Source organism: Microtus oregoni, unplaced genomic scaffold (assembly GCF_018167655.1).
Source record: "Microtus oregoni isolate MIOR12 unplaced genomic scaffold, Mior012 000036F_ref0000092, whole genome shotgun sequence".
Taxonomy (NCBI): Eukaryota; Metazoa; Chordata; class Mammalia; order Rodentia; family Cricetidae; genus Microtus; species Microtus oregoni.
The window spans coordinates 15,120,224-15,142,201 of record NW_024543095.1 but is presented as its reverse complement, the minus strand read 5'-3'; the positions used below and the strand labels follow the sequence as shown (position 1 = coordinate 15,142,201).

The window sequence follows — 21,978 nt, the reverse complement described above, 5'->3', positions numbered from 1 at the left end:
TTTGAAAGATAATTATTATTTGCTTTTGATTTTAAAAGTTTTGTCTTGGGGCTTGAAAGAGAGCAGTTAAGAGCCCTGTCCTTTTGAAGGGTCTGGGTGCAATCCTAGTACCTACATGCTAGCTCACAACTGTCTGTAACTCTAATTCCAGAGGATCCAGTGGTTTTTTCCCCCCCTTTTATTGGCCTTTGTGGGCAGCAGTCATGCATGTGGTGATACACAAGCAGGCAAAGCAAAACACCCATGTGCATTAAAACACAAAAAGACATATTAAATGTTCTGTGTTAGGAACTGGAGAAGTAGCTAAGTGGTTAAGAGCACTTGTTCTTGCTTTTTTATCTGTATCTGCTATGTATCCACCCACCTATCTATTACATCTACCTGTCTGTCTGTCCATCTGCTCATCCATCTGCCTGCCTTCCTCCTTCCTTCCTTCCTTCCTTCCTTCCTTTTTTATTTTCCTGCCTACCTACTATCCATCCACCCATCTTCCTTCCTATCTTTCTCTCAGTCTCCCAGTATAGATGCCCGTGCTGTAATTCTTTTTTTTTTTTTTTTTTTTTTTTGGAGACAGAGTTTCTCTGTAATTTTGGAGCCTGTCCTAGAACTAGCTCTTGTAGACCCATGCTGTAATTCTAACACTCAGGATCTCAGGGTGCTAGGTAAGGAAGGTTGTGAGTTTGAGAAGTCTGAGCTACATAAGGAGATACTGTATATAAAGAAGCAAAGCCAAAACAACAAAATTTTTATCCGTTCCTTAACTGATAAAATAACCATTCTCACTAAAGTAAACAAGAAGTACTTTTTTTTAATGCTCAACCATGTAATACTTTATGGGTGCCAGAGAGATGGAAAGTTTGTTTTATTAATATTCAAATATTAGTCCTAAGTTTTGAGGCAGTATTGTGTTTCATTTTAAGTTTATTTGAAAGTAACAAATTAAAAAATTAGCATGCTTCATTCCCATAGCGTGTTCTTTACAAATGTTAGCATGTTTTGTTTTGTTTTCTCTGAATAAACAGAACATATGACAAATTGGTTTGTTCAAACAGATCATTCTTGGAGAAATTATGAGTGTGTCCTAAGAAACCTGGGATGTGAGGAATCCTAGCTAGTGTTCCAATAGTGTTTGTTTTGTTCCTTAAGGCAGAGAAGGAAGAACATGTGACGTCACTGCTCAGATGGTCCTGGTGTGCTGCTGGAGGAGTATGAAGGAAGTCGCTTTACTTCTCGGCACCCTCTGCCAGCTTCTCCCCATGCAGCCTGTCCCAGAATCCTGTAGTGGGTTATTAACAGTGCAGCAGGTAAGGTGGATGGCCGCTCCACCAGGGCTTGTTTGTGGCTAAGGCGGAGGCCGTTATTGTAGATCAACTTTTAAAAACAGGTTTGGACCTTAAAGATTTTACAGATGCCAACTGAAAAAATAATTTTAGGGTATTAGACCTAGTATATTTTTAAAATAATGGCATTTTAAGAAATATATCAGTAATTATAGATTTGCCTCACTTTTGACTCCAACATTGTTATAGTTTTTTATTTCTCTTTTTAACATATGTAAACTTGAATTCTAGCTGAAATTATCTATTTAGTAAGACACTCCCTGGCCCCTGTCTCTTAAAAATTTCAAAGGAATGAAATGTAACATTGGTTGGTCATGCTCTCCTGTTGCCCTCCCTTCAGTAGTAAAGTTGCAGTCCTTAATGCGTTTGACAGACTTTCGCTTTAGACCACAAGTTAGCTCAGCATCTGGGGCTGTTCAGGGATCTAGTGCTGTGTTTACAAGAAGCTAGCTCACCACAAGCATTTCATTTGGAAATATTGTAGATTTATTAGATTTTTGTTTTTAATTGATTCCTTCTTCCTTTCCATATGGTTTCAACAAATCCATTTCCCACAGTTTCCCAGCAAAGATATATAGCATGCACTTTCATTTTTAACCTTTTTCAAATAAAAATAATTTCCCCCCGTAGGGTATTACAACATTCAAGAACAAAACAAATGCTGTAGTATGCTAATGCTGGTTATTTCTACAATAACCATGCGACTAGCTCCATGGAAATAATGCTAATGTTTTTATTCTCACACTCTGGTTCATGTGCTTGCATCTGGCTAACAGCTGGGCCAGTGATGTTGCAAGAAGGCCTTGGAAAAGCACAGGGCAAAGGCGAGCAGCACATTGTGGGTGGCATGTTCCTCAGTCTCTTCCAGATCAAATAGGCCTTGGTGTTCTAGAGTTACTTGGAGCCATTACTCTGACTCGCAATTGGCCCAATGCCTGTTTTTTTTGCTGAGGAACCCAGTTATGATCAGCCATTTCACTGGGTGAACCCACCATCTTGTTATGAAATAAGCATGTGCTATTTCCCTTGTCAGCTTCTCTTTTCAAGAACAAATTGAAGAAAATACATTTTGCTTTTTACTGTAACTGAGAAAGGCTTAAAAGTGCCCCGTGAAAATTATTTGCCTTAACACCCTTTCCATTACATCAAAAGTTTGTATTATAATGAATTTATGTGGAACAGCTGTGTTAAAATTGGGACCTAACGTAAAAGAGATGTTTGGTGTTTTAAAAAAAGAAACTAAAAATAGCAAATAAATAGTTGTATAAACTAAAGAATTCTTCAGTAGCTATTTGTATGGATAAGTAGACTCCTGCCCATTAAGAAAAAACATTACTCTCCATTTGGATAAACCACACAGTTTTCCAGTGTGCTTTTTACATGATAAGCTCACATGTAGCTGTATGAGAAGACATTACTGGCTTGATGATGGATCAGGGCACATATAGTTGCTGTGTGCTATCAGAAACTGTCTCTGGAAAGCTTTACTCTTGGTTTTGTTGACTTTTAAACAAACGCCTTATTAGGAACATTTAGCCCCCCCCCCCCCACACACACACAAAAGATTGCTTCTTTAAAGTTTTTTTTTAATTTAAACATTTTAGGTTTGTTTATTATAAATGTATGCTATCATATAGATGGGCATCAGTTGTGCTCTTAGTGCCCATGGAGGCCAGAAGAAGACATCAGATCAGATCCCCAGAACTGGAATTACACATGGTTTGAGCCACCATGTGGATGCTGGAAACTGAACCCTGGGATCCTTTTGCAAGAACAGCAGTGCTCTTAATTTCGAGCTAGCTCTTCTTCATCCCATTTACTTGTCATGTAGCCCAGGCTGGCCTTCCACGTGCTGGAAAGACAGCCAGTTCTCAACTCTGCTTCTGTGAGTCAAAAATGGTCCCATGTACTTGATTCTTTTAAGAATGACAAATGAAAATGACAGAGGAACATAGTTTACATCAGGGTGCCTGGCCATACCTAAGGTAAATCCATACCTCCAAGGACATAGTTGCCCTGGCAAAGCTACATTTGCTGTAGCTGGTAACAAAAACATCAGTTTGAGAGTTATGTCAGATGAATGTGACGACACCAGACTCACCTCTGTAGTTAATATGTGTAGTGCTGATGCATAGCTCTAGTCTCCTCTCTCACCTTTCCTGCCCAGTGCTTTGACATCACTCTGATTTTATGGCCTTTGTTAAAGGGTGGCCACTTAAATAGCACACACATGAAAATGATTTACAGCAGGCTGGCAGGAAAGAAGGGTGACAGTTTGGTGACCTATCTTGCTATATGATAGCAAAGTGGTGCTTGTTTTTAGTTCTGAGTTTCCAGGGCTTGGTTCATGGGCACATCATCCCCGTGATGCTCTCCAGCTCTCTTAGATAAGAGGAAACAGAAGGCCCTGCTTGTCCAAAGATCACAAAGGTTGTCTCTGGCCTCCCTCAGACAGGAGCCCAGTTCTCTCCTTTCTTTCCATCATGGCTTCCCCTGGCACAGTGCTCTCTTTTTTCTGAGCAGCTAATTTAAGTTTTCTTTAAGCTAAATTTTCTCCTTCTCTATTACTCAAGCCAGTTTTCTCTGCTGAAAGAGCAATGAAAGATAACTTTTTTTTTTTAAGTTTAATATCTAATCGTTCCGTAGAGCACTTCTTGTGAAGCAGTTCTTCAAGAAGAAACTGTTCACCCGGCGGCAGGTCTGACTTCCCCCTGCCCTCTAATCGCACAATGAAAGGTTCTTTCATAGTGCTCCTGTCCTAGAGGTGGAGAGAAAGCTGCTTTGAGGGCTGTAAGTCGAGACCCTTCAATGGTGAGCAGTGCACACAGCCTTATCTCACTGTTTCCTGACTCACTGGTATGTGTCTGAGTTTCTAGCCTGACGTTTTGCTGATAGACTTCTACTTGATATTTTGTTGGACCTCTTTCCAGTGCGATGGCTGATACTGATTTTAAAACAACTTCTATGTTGAATATCAATTTCATTGGAGAGTTCATCTAATATTTCTAAAGAGAGTCTTCTGGGTAAATTTTCATACCTGCTTCACCTCACACCCCTTACTGCCACAGAAATCACGTGAACAAACATATTGCCAACTAGTAGAAAGTGCCTGCTTTAGATTCTGCTGTTGCTTGAGTGATTTCTAATGCTGGTGCATTTCCTCTCTTGTTATTTATTTTTTGTAATGGGTTACAAGTGGAATTTACATTTATTAATATTCATAAGTCATAAAGCAATTGCCTTTTGTTTTATTTGTTTATATTTAGATTTTAAATATTACAAATAAGTATATTGAACTATAATGAGTGTAATTTATAACTTTTTTTTATAAAAAAATTTATTTATTATGGCTGGGCATTGGTGATGCACCCCTTTAATCTCAGCACTCAGGAGGCAGAGGCAGGTGGATCTCTGTGAGTTCAAGGCCAGCCTGGGCTACAAGAGCTAGTTATATGACAGACACCAAAGCTACAGAGAAACCCTGTCTCAAAAAACAAACAAACAAACAAACAAAAAGATTTATTTATTTATTATGTATATAGTATTCTGCCTACGTATATGCCTGCTTGCTAGACGAGGGCACCAGATCTTACTATAGATGGTGGTGAACTACCATGTGGTTGCCGGAAATTGGCCTCAGGACCTATGACAGAGCACCAGTGCTCGTAACCTCTGAGCCATCTCTCCAGCACGAAAGTTAAAACTCTTAGGCTTTGCAGTAAACTGTAGAAGTGAACACATTGTCGTTTAGTTGCCTATTTATTGACTGTCTTACTACATGGATGTTGTGGGAACGTAAATAAGACTTATATGTGGTTCTCTGCCCTCAGAGAGCTTAGTTAATATACCAATGAAACAAAGCCAGAGTAACTTTGAAAACTCAGGCCTGAAGGGCAAAGTTAAAGTGGCTCATGTTGAGAAGCTGCAAGAAAGCAAAAGCTAAACTCCCTGGTCAGACAGCGTCTGCACACCAGAAAACCATTTTAGTTATATAGACGGACAATTTGAGGGAATTCTGTTAGAAATCATTAAAATAAAGAAGGAATGGTTTTAAACATTAATTATTGTTTAGGGTTTAAATGTGAAGCATGCCATGTAACCAAAATGGAATTAGAGTCTCCTGACTGTAGACATCCCCAGGGTTATAAGAAATAGTTTTGTTTTCAAGTCAGAGTTTGAATTAAGGGCTCCTATTTTATAGTGCAAAGTCAAACCAAAAGGAGAGATTTATAGACTGCTAATTTATCTGATGGTAAACTTTAAATGCTGGAGACATGGCATGTAGCTGTTTCCCTGTATATTTGTGACCTATAAATCCATAAAAGGTGCCAGTTTGCTTAGAGTTTCATAAAACGTCTAAGTAGGATATGTTAAACTTAAAAGATAGTGACATGTTTAATTTTAAAATTAAAAATCAGTATCTTATTTTTTTATTCACTTTTACCTTAATTTTCTTTTAAATATCCTGAGATGTGTGTTAGCTCGTGGCTGTAATCCTAGTATTTGGGAGGCTGAGGCAAAAAGCTCTTCAGGGATTCGAGGCCAGCCTCAGCTGTGTAGTGGTTCCAACCCAGCCTGAACAGTAGAATGAGATTCTGCCTCAGCTAAAAATGATAATAAAACATCTTGGGAGAATCTACTTTTTTATGTTAAAGTTTGTTTTTTAAAAAATACACTATCTGTAAAGAAACTCTTTGAACTTAAGAAACTTGGTGGTTTCTAATGAAACAATTGAGGTTTCCCTTTAAAGACTAAATGGAAATTTTCACGGAGCTAGTGAAATGGCTCCGTGTGTAAATTCTTTCACCAAGATTGATCCCTGGGACCCACTCCTGTCCTCTGATCTCTGTAGGCACCCTGCACGCATACGTACACACAAATAAACAATGTAAGGTTTTAAAGTTCCGTTTCTGCTTCTTACTATTGTTACTCATTTTCTGAATGGTCTGAGTCGTCTCAATTCTTTGTAGTCTGGTTATCCACTGAGAGGGTGTCAGTAGATTGCTTCTGTGCAGCTGCTGCTTACATTATCCTGTGCACTCTCCCACCTTCAGGAACTGGGTTCATCCCTCCTCTTCATGCCTGTTTTTCACTGCTGTGTAGTATAAAGCCTCTAAGTCATTCATCTGGATCTGCTTACATATGTTAGATTTGGATTCATTCAAGTGTCTGGTTATCCTCTTCTCTTTTGGTTTACCTAGCCACATACACCCTGTGCGAGATGTGAGCATGAACTCTAGTCTAATTTTGTGTGGATGGGCCTTTCTTGAAAGACAGTGAGTGTTGTGCAGCTCTCGTTACAACCCATCATGCTAGTTTTCTCTGCAGATCTAAACTGAAAGCCTACTGAGGTCACACATCCTGTTTTCATCTTCTTTGTCTGCCTCTGTAAGTGCCACAGCATTGGACAGGATGTCAAAAACACTTGACAATGATTTTTTTTATATTCCTGCAAGGGCAAAAATTCACAAGTTTGTTTGGAGATTAAATGTGAAATAAAATAAAGAAAGATTGTCTACATAACACTCTTGTCCTTAGGGTCTCATTCTGACTGCTGAGATTGGGATTACCTAGGGCTGAGGGGCCACATGGGAAAGACCACCCACAGACATACTTTTGGACACTTTAGTTTTATTACATGCTGTTCAGTTTAGTCCTTTGAAAAACGTTGGTATAAAGGAAGCAATGAAAATAATGACCTCTGTTTAAGGAGACGATAGTGAGCTGTTGCAAGTCCTCAGAAAGCCTTCTTGAATAGCGTTCGTCTTTATTGAACGATGTCACAATATCTGAAACACTTTAGAGGAAAGAATTAACTAAGAGACTCTGTTGTCTTTGTTTTCTCTGCTCTGAAGTATCTTCTTAGTAACCTCTTACTTCTGTAATGATAGCAATGATGCTTGAAAAAAGCTTTACCTGAAGGATATAGCGTGTTAGTCTGAAATAGAGTTTGTAAAAATTCATCATGCACTGCTTGTGTGGTTCTTTGTTGGTCTCCATTTCTGTCTGTGCACTCTTTATAACAGATACACCGAGTGTAGATGTTTTCCCTCTAGATGGAACAGAGAGCTCATGGGGAACTGAATTAGGTTATAGAGAATTAGCCTGTTCTGAATTTGTCATTAGCTCATTTAAACACAACCACCCATGAGGTGAGTAAGTGCCTTTAGTGCCCCAGTATACAGAAGAGGAAAATGAAGCCATTGAGCATGGTTGCTCATTTACTGCTCACTGTCGTGGCTCTGATGTATGCAGAACACTAACCCTGTCACTGCTGAGGTGAAGGTGTTTCTGGGAAGCAGATCTGAGGTCCTGTTGGGCAACTTCCCTGTTTACAATGCTGTGGTCTATAGATGCACAGTGAACAGATAGCTGATTACTGCTTCGGTCCAGAGTTTATATAAAGCCTGAAGTTTCTAAAGTCAGCAGCCACCAAATCTGTCACCAAATGACATAAACCAAGTTGGATTAACTAGTTTGCCAGCTCTCTGTTCAGAGCAATGTGACTAATTGTCAGTTATGTTTTGTTTTAAATTACTTGACGTGCTTTGTGTTTAATCTTACCTAAGAGAAAGACAACATGTCAGGAAATGAGGGCATGGCATCCTGGCAGTTTCCATGGTTGAATTAAAGTACTGCTTATTGACTTGTGAGGCCTTTTACTAAGCCTCACCTGTAACCTTAGTGAGTCTCTAGAACATAATGTGAATGGACATGGCTCTCAGTTTAAGATGAAAATGGATAATGTTAGTGCTCAGCAGTGCAGATGTGCTTCCTGTCATTGAACTGTACACTTAAAATGGATGGCATGGTAAATTTTCTTACGTGTATTTTACCATAATAAATGCAAAATATTTGAAGAACAAATATTTAGAATCACGAATGTGAGTTTGTTACTCTTTGCGATTTTTTTTTTTGTTGATGTTGAATGAATGGCATGAGCTAACAGATTGTACTGTGAAATTTGCAGATCTGGCATAAGGAGGCATTCTAGTGTAGCAATTAAAGATCGATGACTCCCTGGTTTCCTGTCCTGCTTACTTGCTGTATGACCTTAGATTAAATTATATAGCCTTTCTGTGCCCAAGTTTTCTATTGGAGACTATAGTGTTAAGCTAACACAATGGTGTTTATTTCATGGAGTTCATTATGAATAGTTAATGAGATGCTATAAAAAGCTTAAGGCATGTGTGGTAGCACACATTTGTAATCCCCGCTGGGGGTATGAAGAACAAGAGTTCAGTGTTATTCCTGACTACAGCGTAGCAAGTTCAAGGCCAGTCTCAGCTCTCTGAGATCCTATCTCAGAAAATAACATATAAGTCAGTGTTAGGTGGATACCCAGGTACAGGTTCCAAATTATATTGCTGATATGTGCTAATGCATCTGTAAATTAAGCATAAATTGAATATTATTTTCATTTTTTTAAAGGTAAAAGAAATAGGAGATTACTTTAAACAACACCTTTTACAATCAAGACACAGAGGAGCATTTGAACTGGCTTATACTGGTTTTGTGAAACTCACTGAAATATTAAACAGGTAAAACAAATATCCTTTTTGTGTAGGTTTTTTAAAGAGCAGATTCTAGACCGTATGCATGGAGTAGATGTTGTTTGTGTCTTTTCTACGTTGGAAAGAATGAAGACTGGCTGGTTACAGAACTCAAGAGATGACTTTCCTGGTTCCGTCATGTGATTGACTGCAGATGGCGGCGTGAGATGTCCAGCCGGCACTGCTTCCTCACCAAAGCTCATTCAAAGTACACTCAAAGATTTGCCAAAAATAAGCTTGAGATTACTGCTTCTTTCCATGGGTGAAATGAATGTTTTGTCTGTTTGAAAATAACTTGATGTTTGGAATCAAATAGTCCTGGATTTCTTTGTTTCAGGGAAAAACAAGGATTTTGTCTTTTTCTTTATAGTTTTATAGAAAAGTCTTGAAATAACAATAAGTAGACATAATTAATCTTAACCAGAGATGTAGATAGATCTCATGTATTTAACCAAATGTATATTTTTAACTTTATGGGTGCCAGAAATTTCACTCATTCATATAATAATAGATTTTCTCTAAATGGTTTGTAAGGAAACCTTCACTTACTTAATGACTAAGTATTTGTGACAAACATTCCCTAAATGAAAGGTAGTTTATTTTTCAGGAAAACATTTCTATTGCCTGGATGTTGCCAGTCTTGTAGTGTAGTAATAAGGGGCAGCGGGACTGTGTCCCTGGCACCCCAGCCGCCTGGCTAGCTTATGCCCCGAAATAACAACACACAAACTGTATTCAATTAAACACTGCTTGGCCCTTTACCTCTAGCCCTTACTGGCTAATTCTGATATCCCAATCAACCCATCTCTAATAATCTGTGAGAACCGGTCTTACCGGGAAGATTCTAGCCTAGTCCATCCTAGGTCAGAGCTTCATGGCGTGTGTCTGCCCGGGAGCGGGGCATGGCATCTCTCTCAGGCGTCTGCTCCCGAGAGGAGAGCTGTGGAGTCTGACCTCACTTCCTCTTCCTCCCAGCGTTCTGTTCTGTTTACTCCTCCTACCTATGTTCTAACCAATAAAATGGGCCAAGGCAGTTCCTTTATTAGCCAATGACCTTCCTCCATCATTGTAGCTTCAGCAAACATTTTGTTTTGGCTGCTGAGCGATTTTCAGTGTTGATATCTGTGATGCTTTGATCTGTGATGCTTTGTTTTCACTGCTGGTGAAAACATTTCTAAAATGTCTTGTTTGTTGTAGGTCACATAGACTATCTTTAAGTGATACTTTAAAAATGTCCCTGATATTAAAACTAATGATCTTTAAAAACATTATATTTTATTTTTAAGTGTGTGTGTGTGTGTGTGTGTGTGTGTGTGTGTGAGAGAGAGAGAGAGAGAGAGAGAGAGAGAGAGAGAGAGAGAGAGAGAAAGAGAGAGAGAGAGAGTCTGTGGACAGGAGTTCAGGTGCCTGTGGAGGCTAGAGAAGAACTTTACACTCTCAATCTGGAGTTGCAGGTGTTCGTGAACAGCCTGATATAGGTTCTAGGAACCACATTCTGGTTTTCTGTAAGCGCAGTGAGGTCTCTTAGATGCTGAGCCATCTCTTGAGATCTGTAAAGTGTGACCTTGAAAAATATTTTTTCTTTTCTGGGCTGAAGAGCTGACTGACTCAGTGGTTAAGAGCACTGGCTGCTCTTCCAGAGGTCCTGAGTTCAATTCCCAGCAACTACATGGTGTCTCACAGCCATCTATAATGTAATAGAATATGATGCCCTCTTTTGATATGCAGGATGCAGATATACTTGCAGGTAGCCCTCATATACATACATAAGTATATCCTTAAAAAAAAGAAGATGCTTTATCTTTTCAATCCTTTGTTTCTATTGTAGACATGATATGAGTATTCTTTTCTCATAATGCAAATACTCCCATTTGCATTTCAAATGAATGTTAGCTGTGTAGTTTGTATTGTGCTTGGCTTGGAAAATATAATACCTCACCATGAGACACAATTTCTATTGTTAAAGAGCTTGTGAAGTATGAGGACAGTCTAACCCCATTGATGGGTAGGATTGGTTCAGCTATTCTGTCTGACTAGACAGTGTCTGCATCCTCCTTAATGGTTCCATGCATGTCCTTCCTGAAGCTGCATCCTCACTCCAAGGAGTGGCCTTCTTTCTTCCAGAGTAAAGGATGTATTTTTCCTTTGTTATAGTCTCCAAACAAGAGCTGATGGTTTAGTTTAGGAAATAAGCAAGGGTAAAACTCAGAATATCAACAGGAACTATGTTCCAGGCCTCTACTGGTCAGAAGAATTGCTGCAAACATTTGGCTCAATAGATTTTAATGACTATTAGGGAGTACCTAGATCTCAGTTTTGGCGATCTAAGCCTGAGGTGATGGGGCTCTGAGATGAGCAGAGATGGGTATTTCACCTAACATTTGTCCTCATGTGGACAACTCCACACATGACATACTGAATGACCAAAAGGAAAGCAATAGACATTCTGTTACATTTCTTGACTTTATGAGATGGAATCAGGGCAAGGCTAAGCTAGGTAGTTTTCCTCTGGACAGTTACTGATTAATTTGCCACTAGCTGGCAGATGAAGTAGTGGACGAGGGGGTTCCTTCTGGCTGTGGTCACATTTCTGGCACCTTGGGCAGTGGGATAGCTAGAAGACTGGACCTAGTTGGCATATAAACTAACGACATGACTGGTGTAAAGTACGGGAAGATTTTATTGTAGATATGAGAGAGAACAGCCCGAGCATCTGGAAGAGTCTCACACAGAGAGATAAAGAGGTAGACTGACCGTGGGCAGCACAGACTGGACAAGACCAGGGCTGTCTGCGAGAGGGGAATAGCAAGAGATAAAAACTTGCTAGAGAGAAATGTCCCAAATCACCAAGGAGAGTGTCTTTTTCCATGTGATGGGTACCCAGTAGGGTGAGAAAAGCTGCCCGACCTACCCTGTTAGCAATAGGAGGCTCCAGGAGCCACCAGAGGCAGAGCAGGCAGCTCCAGGGTGACACTTGCTTGAGTACCGAAAGAGAACAGGTGGGGGGAAGAAATGGCTGAAGTCGGACTCAAAATTTGGAGTTGAATATGATGGGTGGCAGAAACAGCAGGAACCTCTGCATCCATACCTCTGCAGACTCAAATCAACAGCTTGATTTGGTTGGGGAGGCTGGTCCCCTCGGAAGGGGGTCTGTTTGTGTCCCTCCTGAGTGTTCCGTACCAGATGTGTAACTGACAACATGATCACTCCTTTTTTATGGTTACAGGGATGGTTTTTATTGTGAATGAGAGGTGGAAAATATCCAGAGGTGTCTGGAAGAATCCAGAGCAGAGAGAGAGAGAAAGAAGTAGACTGAACATGGCATGGCCAGCAGACTGGACATGCTGGGGAGGGAGGTAGTTTCTATATTGTTAAGCTTAGAGAAAGCTGCCAGACAGGCTGTGGCAGACTCCGACCTCTGACTAGCCAGCCATGTATTCCAGCACCTTTTGGAGTTTGCAGAATTGAAGTTTACTTTGGATCTGACAGTTGGGACCACAAGTGATCTCTTACTAAACATGGCAGTTTTGGGGTAGCAGAACTTCTTAAATAGTAGCAAGCTCTAGGCAGAAGCTATATGATCTCTTCTGGCCCTAGTAGTCTGGCAAGTCTCCTAGTGTGGCTTCAGTCACATGCTTTTGGTTATAAAGAGTCTTTAGGACAGACCAAGTGTAGTCTACTTTTTGGTGACACAGTGGCAATTGAATGCAAGTGGTAGTGGTTACCAGGGAATCAGTGATGGTTCCTCTGGTTTTAGATCCTAGTGACCAGGAAAATGGGATTGATGTTATCAAAGTCAGAGGAACTTTTGTCTGTCTGTTTTGCCTGTACTGAGTGTCAGGAAATGATGGGTTGTCCTGGTGGCTGTCCTCAGTTTAGCAGTTGCAGTAGCGTATGACGAGGTAAGGTAACGTAGCTGAAACAGATAGGTCTGGGTACTGTTTCCATAATCATCACTGCTGCTAGGACTGAAGTCTTCAGGGAGGAGTGGGAATGGACAGAACAGAGAACCAAGGACAGAAACGTTGTGTGAGGCCGAGCATGAATGAAACACCACATCTTCGCGTCAATTTCAGAACTATTGTGTACTTGCGTAGTAGAAGCCATCCCCAAGAGATGAAGCAGGGAGATGGGGAAAGTGCCTGCTGTATTGGCCACTCGAATCTGTTTTAAAGCCCCCTCACGGCTGTCATTGTTGGTTCATACCCATGGTGGGCATTCTCATCTGATGCTTCTGGGTGCAGGGGTTTTCTGTCCCTTTGGGAACATTTCAAATCCGACTATTTTGCACAGAATATCTGTATCATGTGTGTTGCTTTTGTTTGTTTGGTTTTCATTTTTAAAAGAAAATCTGTTTCCTTTGGGCTTTTTTAGGTGGAAGGGTTAATTTAATAAGCACTTAAGTGATGAAAAACTTGTTTAGGCATACAGCATTGAAGAAGTTTGCAAGAAAAAATCTGGGCGTTCCTAAAGACCCATAGGAATCAAGGCCAGCTGCTGACTACCGCTTGCACTGCAGCTGTGTTAAGGAAGAAAGCACTTAAAGTGATTAATGGACAAATAACTGAAGAGTTAAACATGAGCTACATTCTTTAAATTGGTTTTTAATAGGATTATTCAAAATGTCTTCAAATGTAAACTGATTTTACTATTAAACAATTATCAGGATAAACAAGAATGGGGAATATACTATTCCTTTTTTCTGGGAAATTTTTAAAAATAATATTTATATGTATAACACAAACAAATGTGGAGTTAGTGTTCTGTAATCTGATTTTCTCATGTAGCAATTTCTGTTTGGGATTTGATGAATATTCATACTTTCTTTGTAAAACACCATTACCGCTAAATATGATTGTGTATGCCTGTAATTTTAGTATTCTGGAGGCTGAGGCAGGAGGATTTACATAGCAAGGCCCTCCACCAAACCCAAACAACAAAATAAGCTGAAGCCATAACTGTCTTACATGAGGTACTCACAGAAGTGCCTTCTCCACTTATAATTCTGCCCTACACTTACAATTGTTAGCGACCTCAGTGTTTAATTGGGGGGGGCTTAAGTATATTTAAATCATGGATAAATTCAAATTTCTGGTGAAAATCATAAATGGGACTCTCCTTGTCCTTTGTATTTGAAGTTGCTGTTCTAATTTAAAGATTCCTAAACTAGAGAGTGCAGTTGGGGACTTTGATTTCTTCACATTTAAAGCTTAACTGTGGGGGTAAATTGTTGAACAGAGGGCTGGAGAGATGACTCAGAGGTTAAGAGCATTGCCTGCTCTTCCAAAGGTCCTGAGTTCAATTCCCAGCAACCACATGGTGGCTCACAACCATCTGCAATGAGGTCTGGTGCCTTCTTCTGGCCTGCAGGCACACACAGACAGAATATTGCATACAAAATAAATAAATAAATAAATAAATATTTAAAAAAAATTGTTGAACAGAATTGTAAGTGTAGAAGTTACCTTGTGAGCACTTCGTGGTATCTTACTCTTCATATGGGAGTTGCTCTGACTACTGAAGGATGGGCATTCTACAATTATCTGCCGTAGTAATTATAACATATTCACATTATTGACCCCCTGAATGAACTGCTGAGAGCTAGCAGTTTTAGGTATAAAACACTAGTAATTTAAATATTTAATCTTTATCAATGAATTATAGTTCCTTTGATGCAAATCTAAGTGAAAATCTTTTATGAACAATTGGAATGTATAGTAAAAACTAAGTTCTCCTTTTTCTGGAGAACAAAAGAATGTATCTTTACATAGTTGTACAAAAAAATAAATGGTAAGTGTAATATATTGGGGAGAGGTTCATTCTTCTCTGATTAACATTATATTGTCTGATCTTTTATTCGTGTTTCATTGGACAGATATTCTTTTCTTTAAAGACTTATCTATCTGTCTGTCTGTCTATTTATTTATATGCATACAGCATTTTGTCTGCATGTATCCCTGCAGGCCAAAAGAGGTACCAGATCTCATTATGTATGGTTGTGAGCCACATGTGGTTGCTGGGAATTGAACTCAGGACCTCTGGAAGAATAGCAGGTGCCCTTAACCACTAAACCATCTCTCCAGCCCAACAGATATTTTTGAATCACATACTTACTGCTCACTCAATGTCCTATGGATTTTATTTGAAATATGCATAATTAAATTAAGAATAGGTTATAGCTAGGAGGTAGTTGCACAGACATTTAATCCCAGCACTTAGAAGGATTAGGCGGGTGGATTTCTGTGAGTTCGAGGCCAGCCTGGTCTTCAGAGCTAGTTCCAGCTACATAAAGAAACCCTGTCTCAAAAACAAAACAAAACAAAATAAAAACAAAAACCATTGTGGGTTCTAAGCTTATTCTGAGGTGCTATAATCCTGAAGAGCCCTATGAATTGGGGGAGTCTGAACCATATGAATAGTCAGCACTTTGTAGGTCTGGCTGCCATAAAACTCACAATGTAGACAATGCTGGCCCAAGACTCAGATTCTTGTGCTGGAATGTAGGTCTGTGCCAGCCTGCTGATTCCTTCTTTCCATTTTTATAGTAGATTGAAAGGATTTTGTGAAAGCTGGAATGTCTTAATGTTAATTTTCTACGTCACTGTGGTTACTATATTGTTAGTGACCTTTGAATTTTTATTTTTCATATCTATTTTACGTGAGCGTTTTTGCCTGTATGAAAGTGTACCTGGTGCATGCAATACCCACCAAGGCCAGAAGAGGGCATCAGGAGTGCTAGAGCGCTTCCTTGTGGTGCTGGGAACCAAACCTGAGCCCTCAGAAAGAGCACCGTGATCTTGACCACTGGTCTCCATTTCTCCAGCCCCTGAATTGTTTTTAAGTCTACTCCTGTAAAGTCAGCCCATCCCCTATTTTGGAAATTTTAATACTGGTTTTCAAAGTCTTTATAATATGTTTTCATTTAGATATAAGAACAGAAGAACCTTGCTCTCAGTGAGTATTCTGTAACGTAGAGTTTTCAAACTAATGTATTATGGTTTAATCTTCTTTCTTCTTGGTCTCAAGGAAACATTCTATGCTGAGTACTCTGTGGGCACGTCCTCCCACCACTTTTCATGTAGCGTTCTTGTTCTTCCTGTGGCTTCTCTGCTTATTTCCTCGTTGTTGCCCCTGCTCTCAGCTAAGTTTTAGCGCAGTGTCTGCCGTCTCCACCTGCAGTGAGCTTGAGCAGTCTGTGGTGTTGGTGAGGGCGGGCAGGGAAGGTAGCTTCTCTTGATAATGTCATTTTCCCACTGCTCTCATTTATGCACATCCTTCTTCAGATTTAAAGTTTCTCCATATTTCAGAGGTATGCTCCCTTTCAGAGACTGCCTCTGTGCATACAGTCTTCTTGCACAACCTGTCATTTTGTAGTTATTTAAAGACGAAGACATGAGCCATTAAATTATAAAAACATAAAACCAGAAGAAAGAATGGATAAAGTTTTCACTTATGAAATAATTGGAGATAGGAGAAAATTTTCTAAATAAATTTTTCTGGAAAGGGTTTTAGGAAATGAAGATAAGTATCTCAGTTAACGGCGCCTAACAAGTAATATAACTAATTCAGACTCACCAAGACAATAACCAGGGCACTCCATAGGTGGATGGAAGAAGCGTTTGGAAAGTTCCTTTGTACTCAGGGAATCTGATGTGTTGCTACAAAATAGTCTAATGACCAATTAGTGGAGTCTATGGCATATGTAATCTTGTATTGTGGGTTTGTTTTTTTTTTCTTATCTTAAAGAACTTATCCACTAGGAGTGAGATAACTCTGTATAGAAGTTGGACTAACCTGTTTATGGAATAGCAATTTGCTCCAGTCCTGAACATCATCTGGAGCCTGCCTTGTACATTTCTGCTACTTTTCTAATTTTAAAAATGTTAAAACTTATTATTTTCAGTGCTTTATTGACTCTCGAGTGTGGGCATGCTAGGCAAGTAGTGTTCACTGAAGGGTAGCCGCCCGCTCCCTGATACATTTGGTATGGGCTCAGGCTGACCACTGGAAGAGGAAAATAGCAATGACAAGTTTCCTTCTGGCCCCTTCGTGATTGTGGTGAAGAAGAAAAATCACAGTGCTTTGATTTTGTCCTCTTGGTTTGAAGTACAGACAAAATATAAAGGTGCTTCCCTAGTTGTCATCATACTCTGTCCAGTAACTGATGGAAGCAGAGGCAGAGATCCACAGACAAGCCCTTCGCTGAGCTCTGAGAGTCTTGCAAAAGAAAGGGAGGGGGGATTGGACCAGCCAGGGGGTCACGATGGGGGAACCCACAGAGACAGCTGACCTGAGCTCGTGGGATCTCATGAACACTGGACCAACTGTCAGAGAGCCAAAATGGGACTGACCTAGGCCCTCTATATGTGTGTGACAGTTGTGTCTTTTCGTAAGGCTTCTAACAGTGAGCTGGCTTTTGCTAACCTATTTCCCATGCTGCATTATCTGGCCCTGCCTCGATGTAAGGGGAGGAGCTGGGTTCTGCCTCAATGTGATGTGCCATGCTTTGTGCCAGCCCAAGGGAGTCCTGGTGCTTTCTGAATGGAGATGGATGAGGAGTGGGTGGGAGAGAGTAAGTGTGAAGGGGGGGGGGCTGGTTGCTATGTAAAATAGATGAAAAAAATGTTCTTTAAATAAAAAAATTTAAAAACTATATGAAGATATAATTTAAGTGAGTTCCACTGCTAGCTTACTAAGAACAGTAAAATACCTAACCTGTCTGAGACGTTGTGTCCCTTTTCAAGAAAAGGACTCCAGCTCCTTTCAGCCTGAGCATCCCACTCACCCTGTACAGTGCTGCCTTCTGATTGCTTGGGAAAGTCTGGGGGGTTTTATGGTGAAAGATGATAGGGAACTGGATGCATTTTAAGAATTATTTTTATTTTTGTGAGTAATGTGTATGTGTGGGTGTGCGCACGCTATGTGTATATGTGAGGATCAGGGGACAACTTGTGGGAGCTGGTTAATGCCTCCTTTGTTCTATGAGTTAGTTCATCCTTTGTTTCTTATGTGGTAATACCCTTACCTGCTTAGCCATCTCCACAGCCCTGCAATTGGATATATTTTTGTAAGTTCCCTTTAGTACTGTTAAGCTGATTTCATAGGTGCATGTAGATTAATAATATGTAGTTTTAAGGAACTCTTTTTTGATGAGACTTGAACCCTTAATAACTTAAAATTGTGTGATATTCTTGAGGCTCACGACATTGGTAAAGTCGTCAAAGCAAAAGAGTCTTCAGACAAAGATGGTGTGTCCTCTTTAATTGGGGGCATTTGCTGACAGAAGCAGGATAATGGAATTCCCCTAGTCTGTGGTTGGTGACTGCAGAGTGTTGGCAAGAAGCAGTTCTTCATTTCGGGATCCTTTCCCTTTTCCTTCCTGACCCCAGACTGTGATGAGGAACCAAAACAAACAACCAGAACTTGCTGCATTGTTCTTGGGAGTCTTCCCTTTACCTGGCAGTATCTTCTCTTAGCAAACACCAGTCATCCTGGTGTTTTGAAATCACTTCCTTATAAAGCTGGCTTTCCTTGCTGGGGAGTGGACTTGAGGTGCCAAAACTTGAGGGTGTTTTATCTTATAGCTACTATGACTTTGTGTTGAGAAATCTTAAGGTTACAGCCTCTCTTCCCTACACACCCTTTTTAGTTTGCGGCTGTACCAGAAGACAAGGTACTGCACAGCAGCGGCCACCAGCTCGGTTTGGTTTGTTTGTATGCAATCATTCAGCAGAAAGTTTCCGCTGCACCTGCATGCCAGATGCTATACAGGGCAAACTCTCTGGACTACTGAAAATAGGGTGTTCTAGGCTGCATTCCTGGGAATTTAAAGAACATTGGTAGGGCCTAATCCAGCTGTGAAGGCTTCTAGGAGGCTGTGCTGAGGTGTTGGGGGTTGTTCTCATCAGAGGCTTTAGGTACTTCATATATTTAGGGTGAGACTGTCTGTGTGTAACAGTCACTAAAGGAGTAAAGAATATCTCTTTCATAAAGTCTCTCTGTGGAGCCTGACTACCCTGAAGCTCTGTAGAGCAGGCTGGCCTTGCAATCGCAGAGATCCTCATGCCTCTGCTGGGATTAAAGGCGTGCTCCACTGCTGCCCAGCTGTGGTGGGTATTTCTTAGAGACTAGCAGTTCAGGAGACGTTCATTGGTCACTCACAGTATGTAAGGAGTTGTGACAGGAGACGCTAGTAGAGGAGAAACAGTGGTAAGATGTGGGGTTTGCTACCAAGGAAGCTTTATTTGAGTGTGTTTATGGGCTCGTGTGGAAGCTACAGGATGTCATTTCAGGAACCATCTACCTTGTTCTTTGAGAAAGTTTCTTAATGACTTAGAGCTCACCAGGTAGGCTATGCTGGGTGGCCAGCAAGTCCCAAAGATCTTCCTCTTTCTACATTCCCAATGCTGGGAATATAAGAGCACCTAGCTTTTTTACGTGGGATCTGGGTGTTGAACTCCAGACATCATGTTACTTTAGCAACTGACATGTTCTTATCCCACTAGAGCAGCAATTCTCAACCTGCGGGTCATGACCCCTTTAGAGTTCCAAGGACCCAGAGGTTGCATATCAGATATTTATGATTCATAAAAGCAAAATTACAGTTATGAAGGAGCAATAAAATAATTTTATGGTTGGGGTCACTACAACATGAGGCACTGTAAAAGGGCTGCAGCGTTAGGAAGACTGAGAACCGCTGCTCTTGAACTTTCAACCTAGCAACTTAATGTTTGGGATTAGTAAGTAAAGTATGGAGTCACTAGGCAGAAATTAAAGACCAAGAGGAAGATCAGCTTGTTGGACTGTGTGTCCCAGGTGATAGACGGAATCATTGGGAGCAACAATAGAAAGCAAGAGAAGTCCTCAATAGGAGACAGGCCATGATGTTTGGGGTGGTGTTGGGAAGCTGCCTAGAGGGATAGCAAATAGACAGTTGGGGTACAGGTCCAGAGGCTAGGAGAGGAGGCAGAGGTGGAGATGCAGGACTGGGGAAAACATCTAGTTCTGTGAAAATAGGGAGAGTTAGATACTCTGGGTAGAGACATATATTTAGGAAATTAGACAAACAGGGAACATTTGAAGTTATTGCCTGGAGAAGGTCTCCTAAAGAGCCTTGGGAGAAAAGGAAAAAGTTACATTGTCACCTGTTGCTAAAGTTCAGAAATGCTGAAACATAGTTCCTACCCTATTTTTACATGTGCAATCACTTCACACTCCAGAAACAAGTACTAGTCTTCAGTCTGAACTTCATTTGGGTTTTGTTCTTGAATCCTGGGAAAAGCTCATCCTTGGGACAAGATTTAGGCTAATAGGTTTGCTGTTGATAGGCTTCCCATGGGTGGCAACTCTTACCCCTGGGAAACACTTGTGCATTCCCTCTTTAATAGTTACTGTATCCTCTTTATCTCTTTTTGGGCCAGCCTGCTTTGTTAGAACGCCACGCCCAGCAGAGCTGGTCATTTAACTGCAGATATTTATTGAGCTCCCACCAGGGTGCTGAGCCCTGTTGTAGATACTTGAAAGTACAAAAATGGACAGGAGAGAATATGTCCGTGATCATGTGCAGCTTGTATTTTATTTTATTTATTTTTTGATTTTTTCGAGACAGGGTTTCTCTGTGGTTTTGGAGCCTGCTCTGGAACTAGCTCTTGTAGACCAGGCTGTCTGAACTCACAGAGATCCGCCTGCCTCTGCCTCCTGAGTGCTGAAATTAAAGGCGTGCGCCACGACCGCCCGGCTGCAGTTTGTATTTTAAAGCACACTTAGGAAGCTATAACATTCTATCAAATAGCAGTGTGTGTGCACTCTAGCACATGTAGAGGTCAGAACACAGCTTTGGGGAGTCAGTCCTCTCCTTCCACTTTGAGAGCTGAGGATCAAACACAGGCTGTCTGTTTACCCACTGAGCTACCTGCTTGCTTTACTTTGTTGTTTTGAGACAAAGCCTCCTATAGCCCAAGCTTAAGCGCACCTTTTAGTTGAGGATAACCTTAAACTTATGATCTCCCCTCCCCCCTTTCCAAGTACTGGGATTACAGGTGTGCACTGCCAAGCCCCACTTAGCAGTGTGCATTTGATTTGATAAAGTTTGGTGACAGAGAAAGCCCCCCTCCTTTTTTTCTCTTTAGAGTCGAGTAGTATTTGAAAGGACCCGAATGACTAGAAGCAGCAGAGTTCTGAGAAGAACTAATATGTAAGTCCTTAGGTATCCAAGAGCAAAATGGGATAAAGTGAAATTTAATGTGATTATCCAAGTATGTAAGGCTTTGTAAACCCAGATAATGGATTAAATGTGTATGGAGATACATATTTTTTAGTTTCCTGTGAAACACATTTAGAGTAAATCTGTTGTATAGGCATCCAGGAGAGGATACCTGGTACTGGCCTAAAACATGACTGTAACTCTTGTGCCTTTGCATAGTGTTTTAGCGATCTAAAAGTGTTGTCTTCTGAATAGCCAGCTTTGAGTGGCCAATGATGCTTAACTGAAACTAACACTACCACTAATTTACATCAAATTCCAGTTTGTCCTCAGAGCTTCTGTTGGCATTTTATCCCGTTATCTAAGTGATTGTCAAATGGAACTGAAGGAAACAAAGTGAAGGTGTGTGGCGGTGTGCCAATGTGTCGGCCATCGGCTCATACAGGTAGCTTTACAAAGTGAAGGTGTGTGGCGGTGTGCCAATGTGTCGGCCATCAGCCCATACAGGTAGCTTTACTTTACTGATGCTGATTTGTCTGGACACCATACCTTAACTGAATCAATTATTCTTTAGGGCTGTTTTAAACCTGACAGTTTTCACTTTTTCCTGTTTTGATGAGCAAAGGGAAGGACTTCCTTTCTGTACTAAAAGCCCTTAGTAGCCTGGCGAGTGAATTATTTGGTAAATAAAGGTGTTTGGTAAACCTGCGAGGTTGTACATGATTAATTTCTTGGCAGTTGTGTCTTGGTACATTTCTGGGTATTTGTGTCATACATTAGCTTTCATGTGTTTCCTGTTTCAATGTGAAAGTGGTTGCTTTATGCTTGCAGGTGGATGTTTCTTCAGGCCGTTGTGAATGGTTCAGCTAATATAAGAAAATGG

The 21,978-nt window shown here is 40.6% G+C and overlaps 1 protein-coding gene across 1 annotated transcript in view; it reads left to right on the top strand.

The window, feature by feature from the left end:
• The window catches only part of Thada (THADA armadillo repeat containing), a 307,538-nt gene that overhangs the window by 40,858 nt on the left and 244,702 nt on the right, over positions 1–21,978 (top strand). The window contains exons 21-22 of the mRNA XM_041631291.1: positions 1,147–1,304; positions 8,772–8,881. Of these exons, the coding sequence (XP_041487225.1) occupies positions 1,147–1,304; positions 8,772–8,881 (268 nt within the window). The remainder of the gene's footprint in view (positions 1–1,146; positions 1,305–8,771; positions 8,882–21,978) is intronic.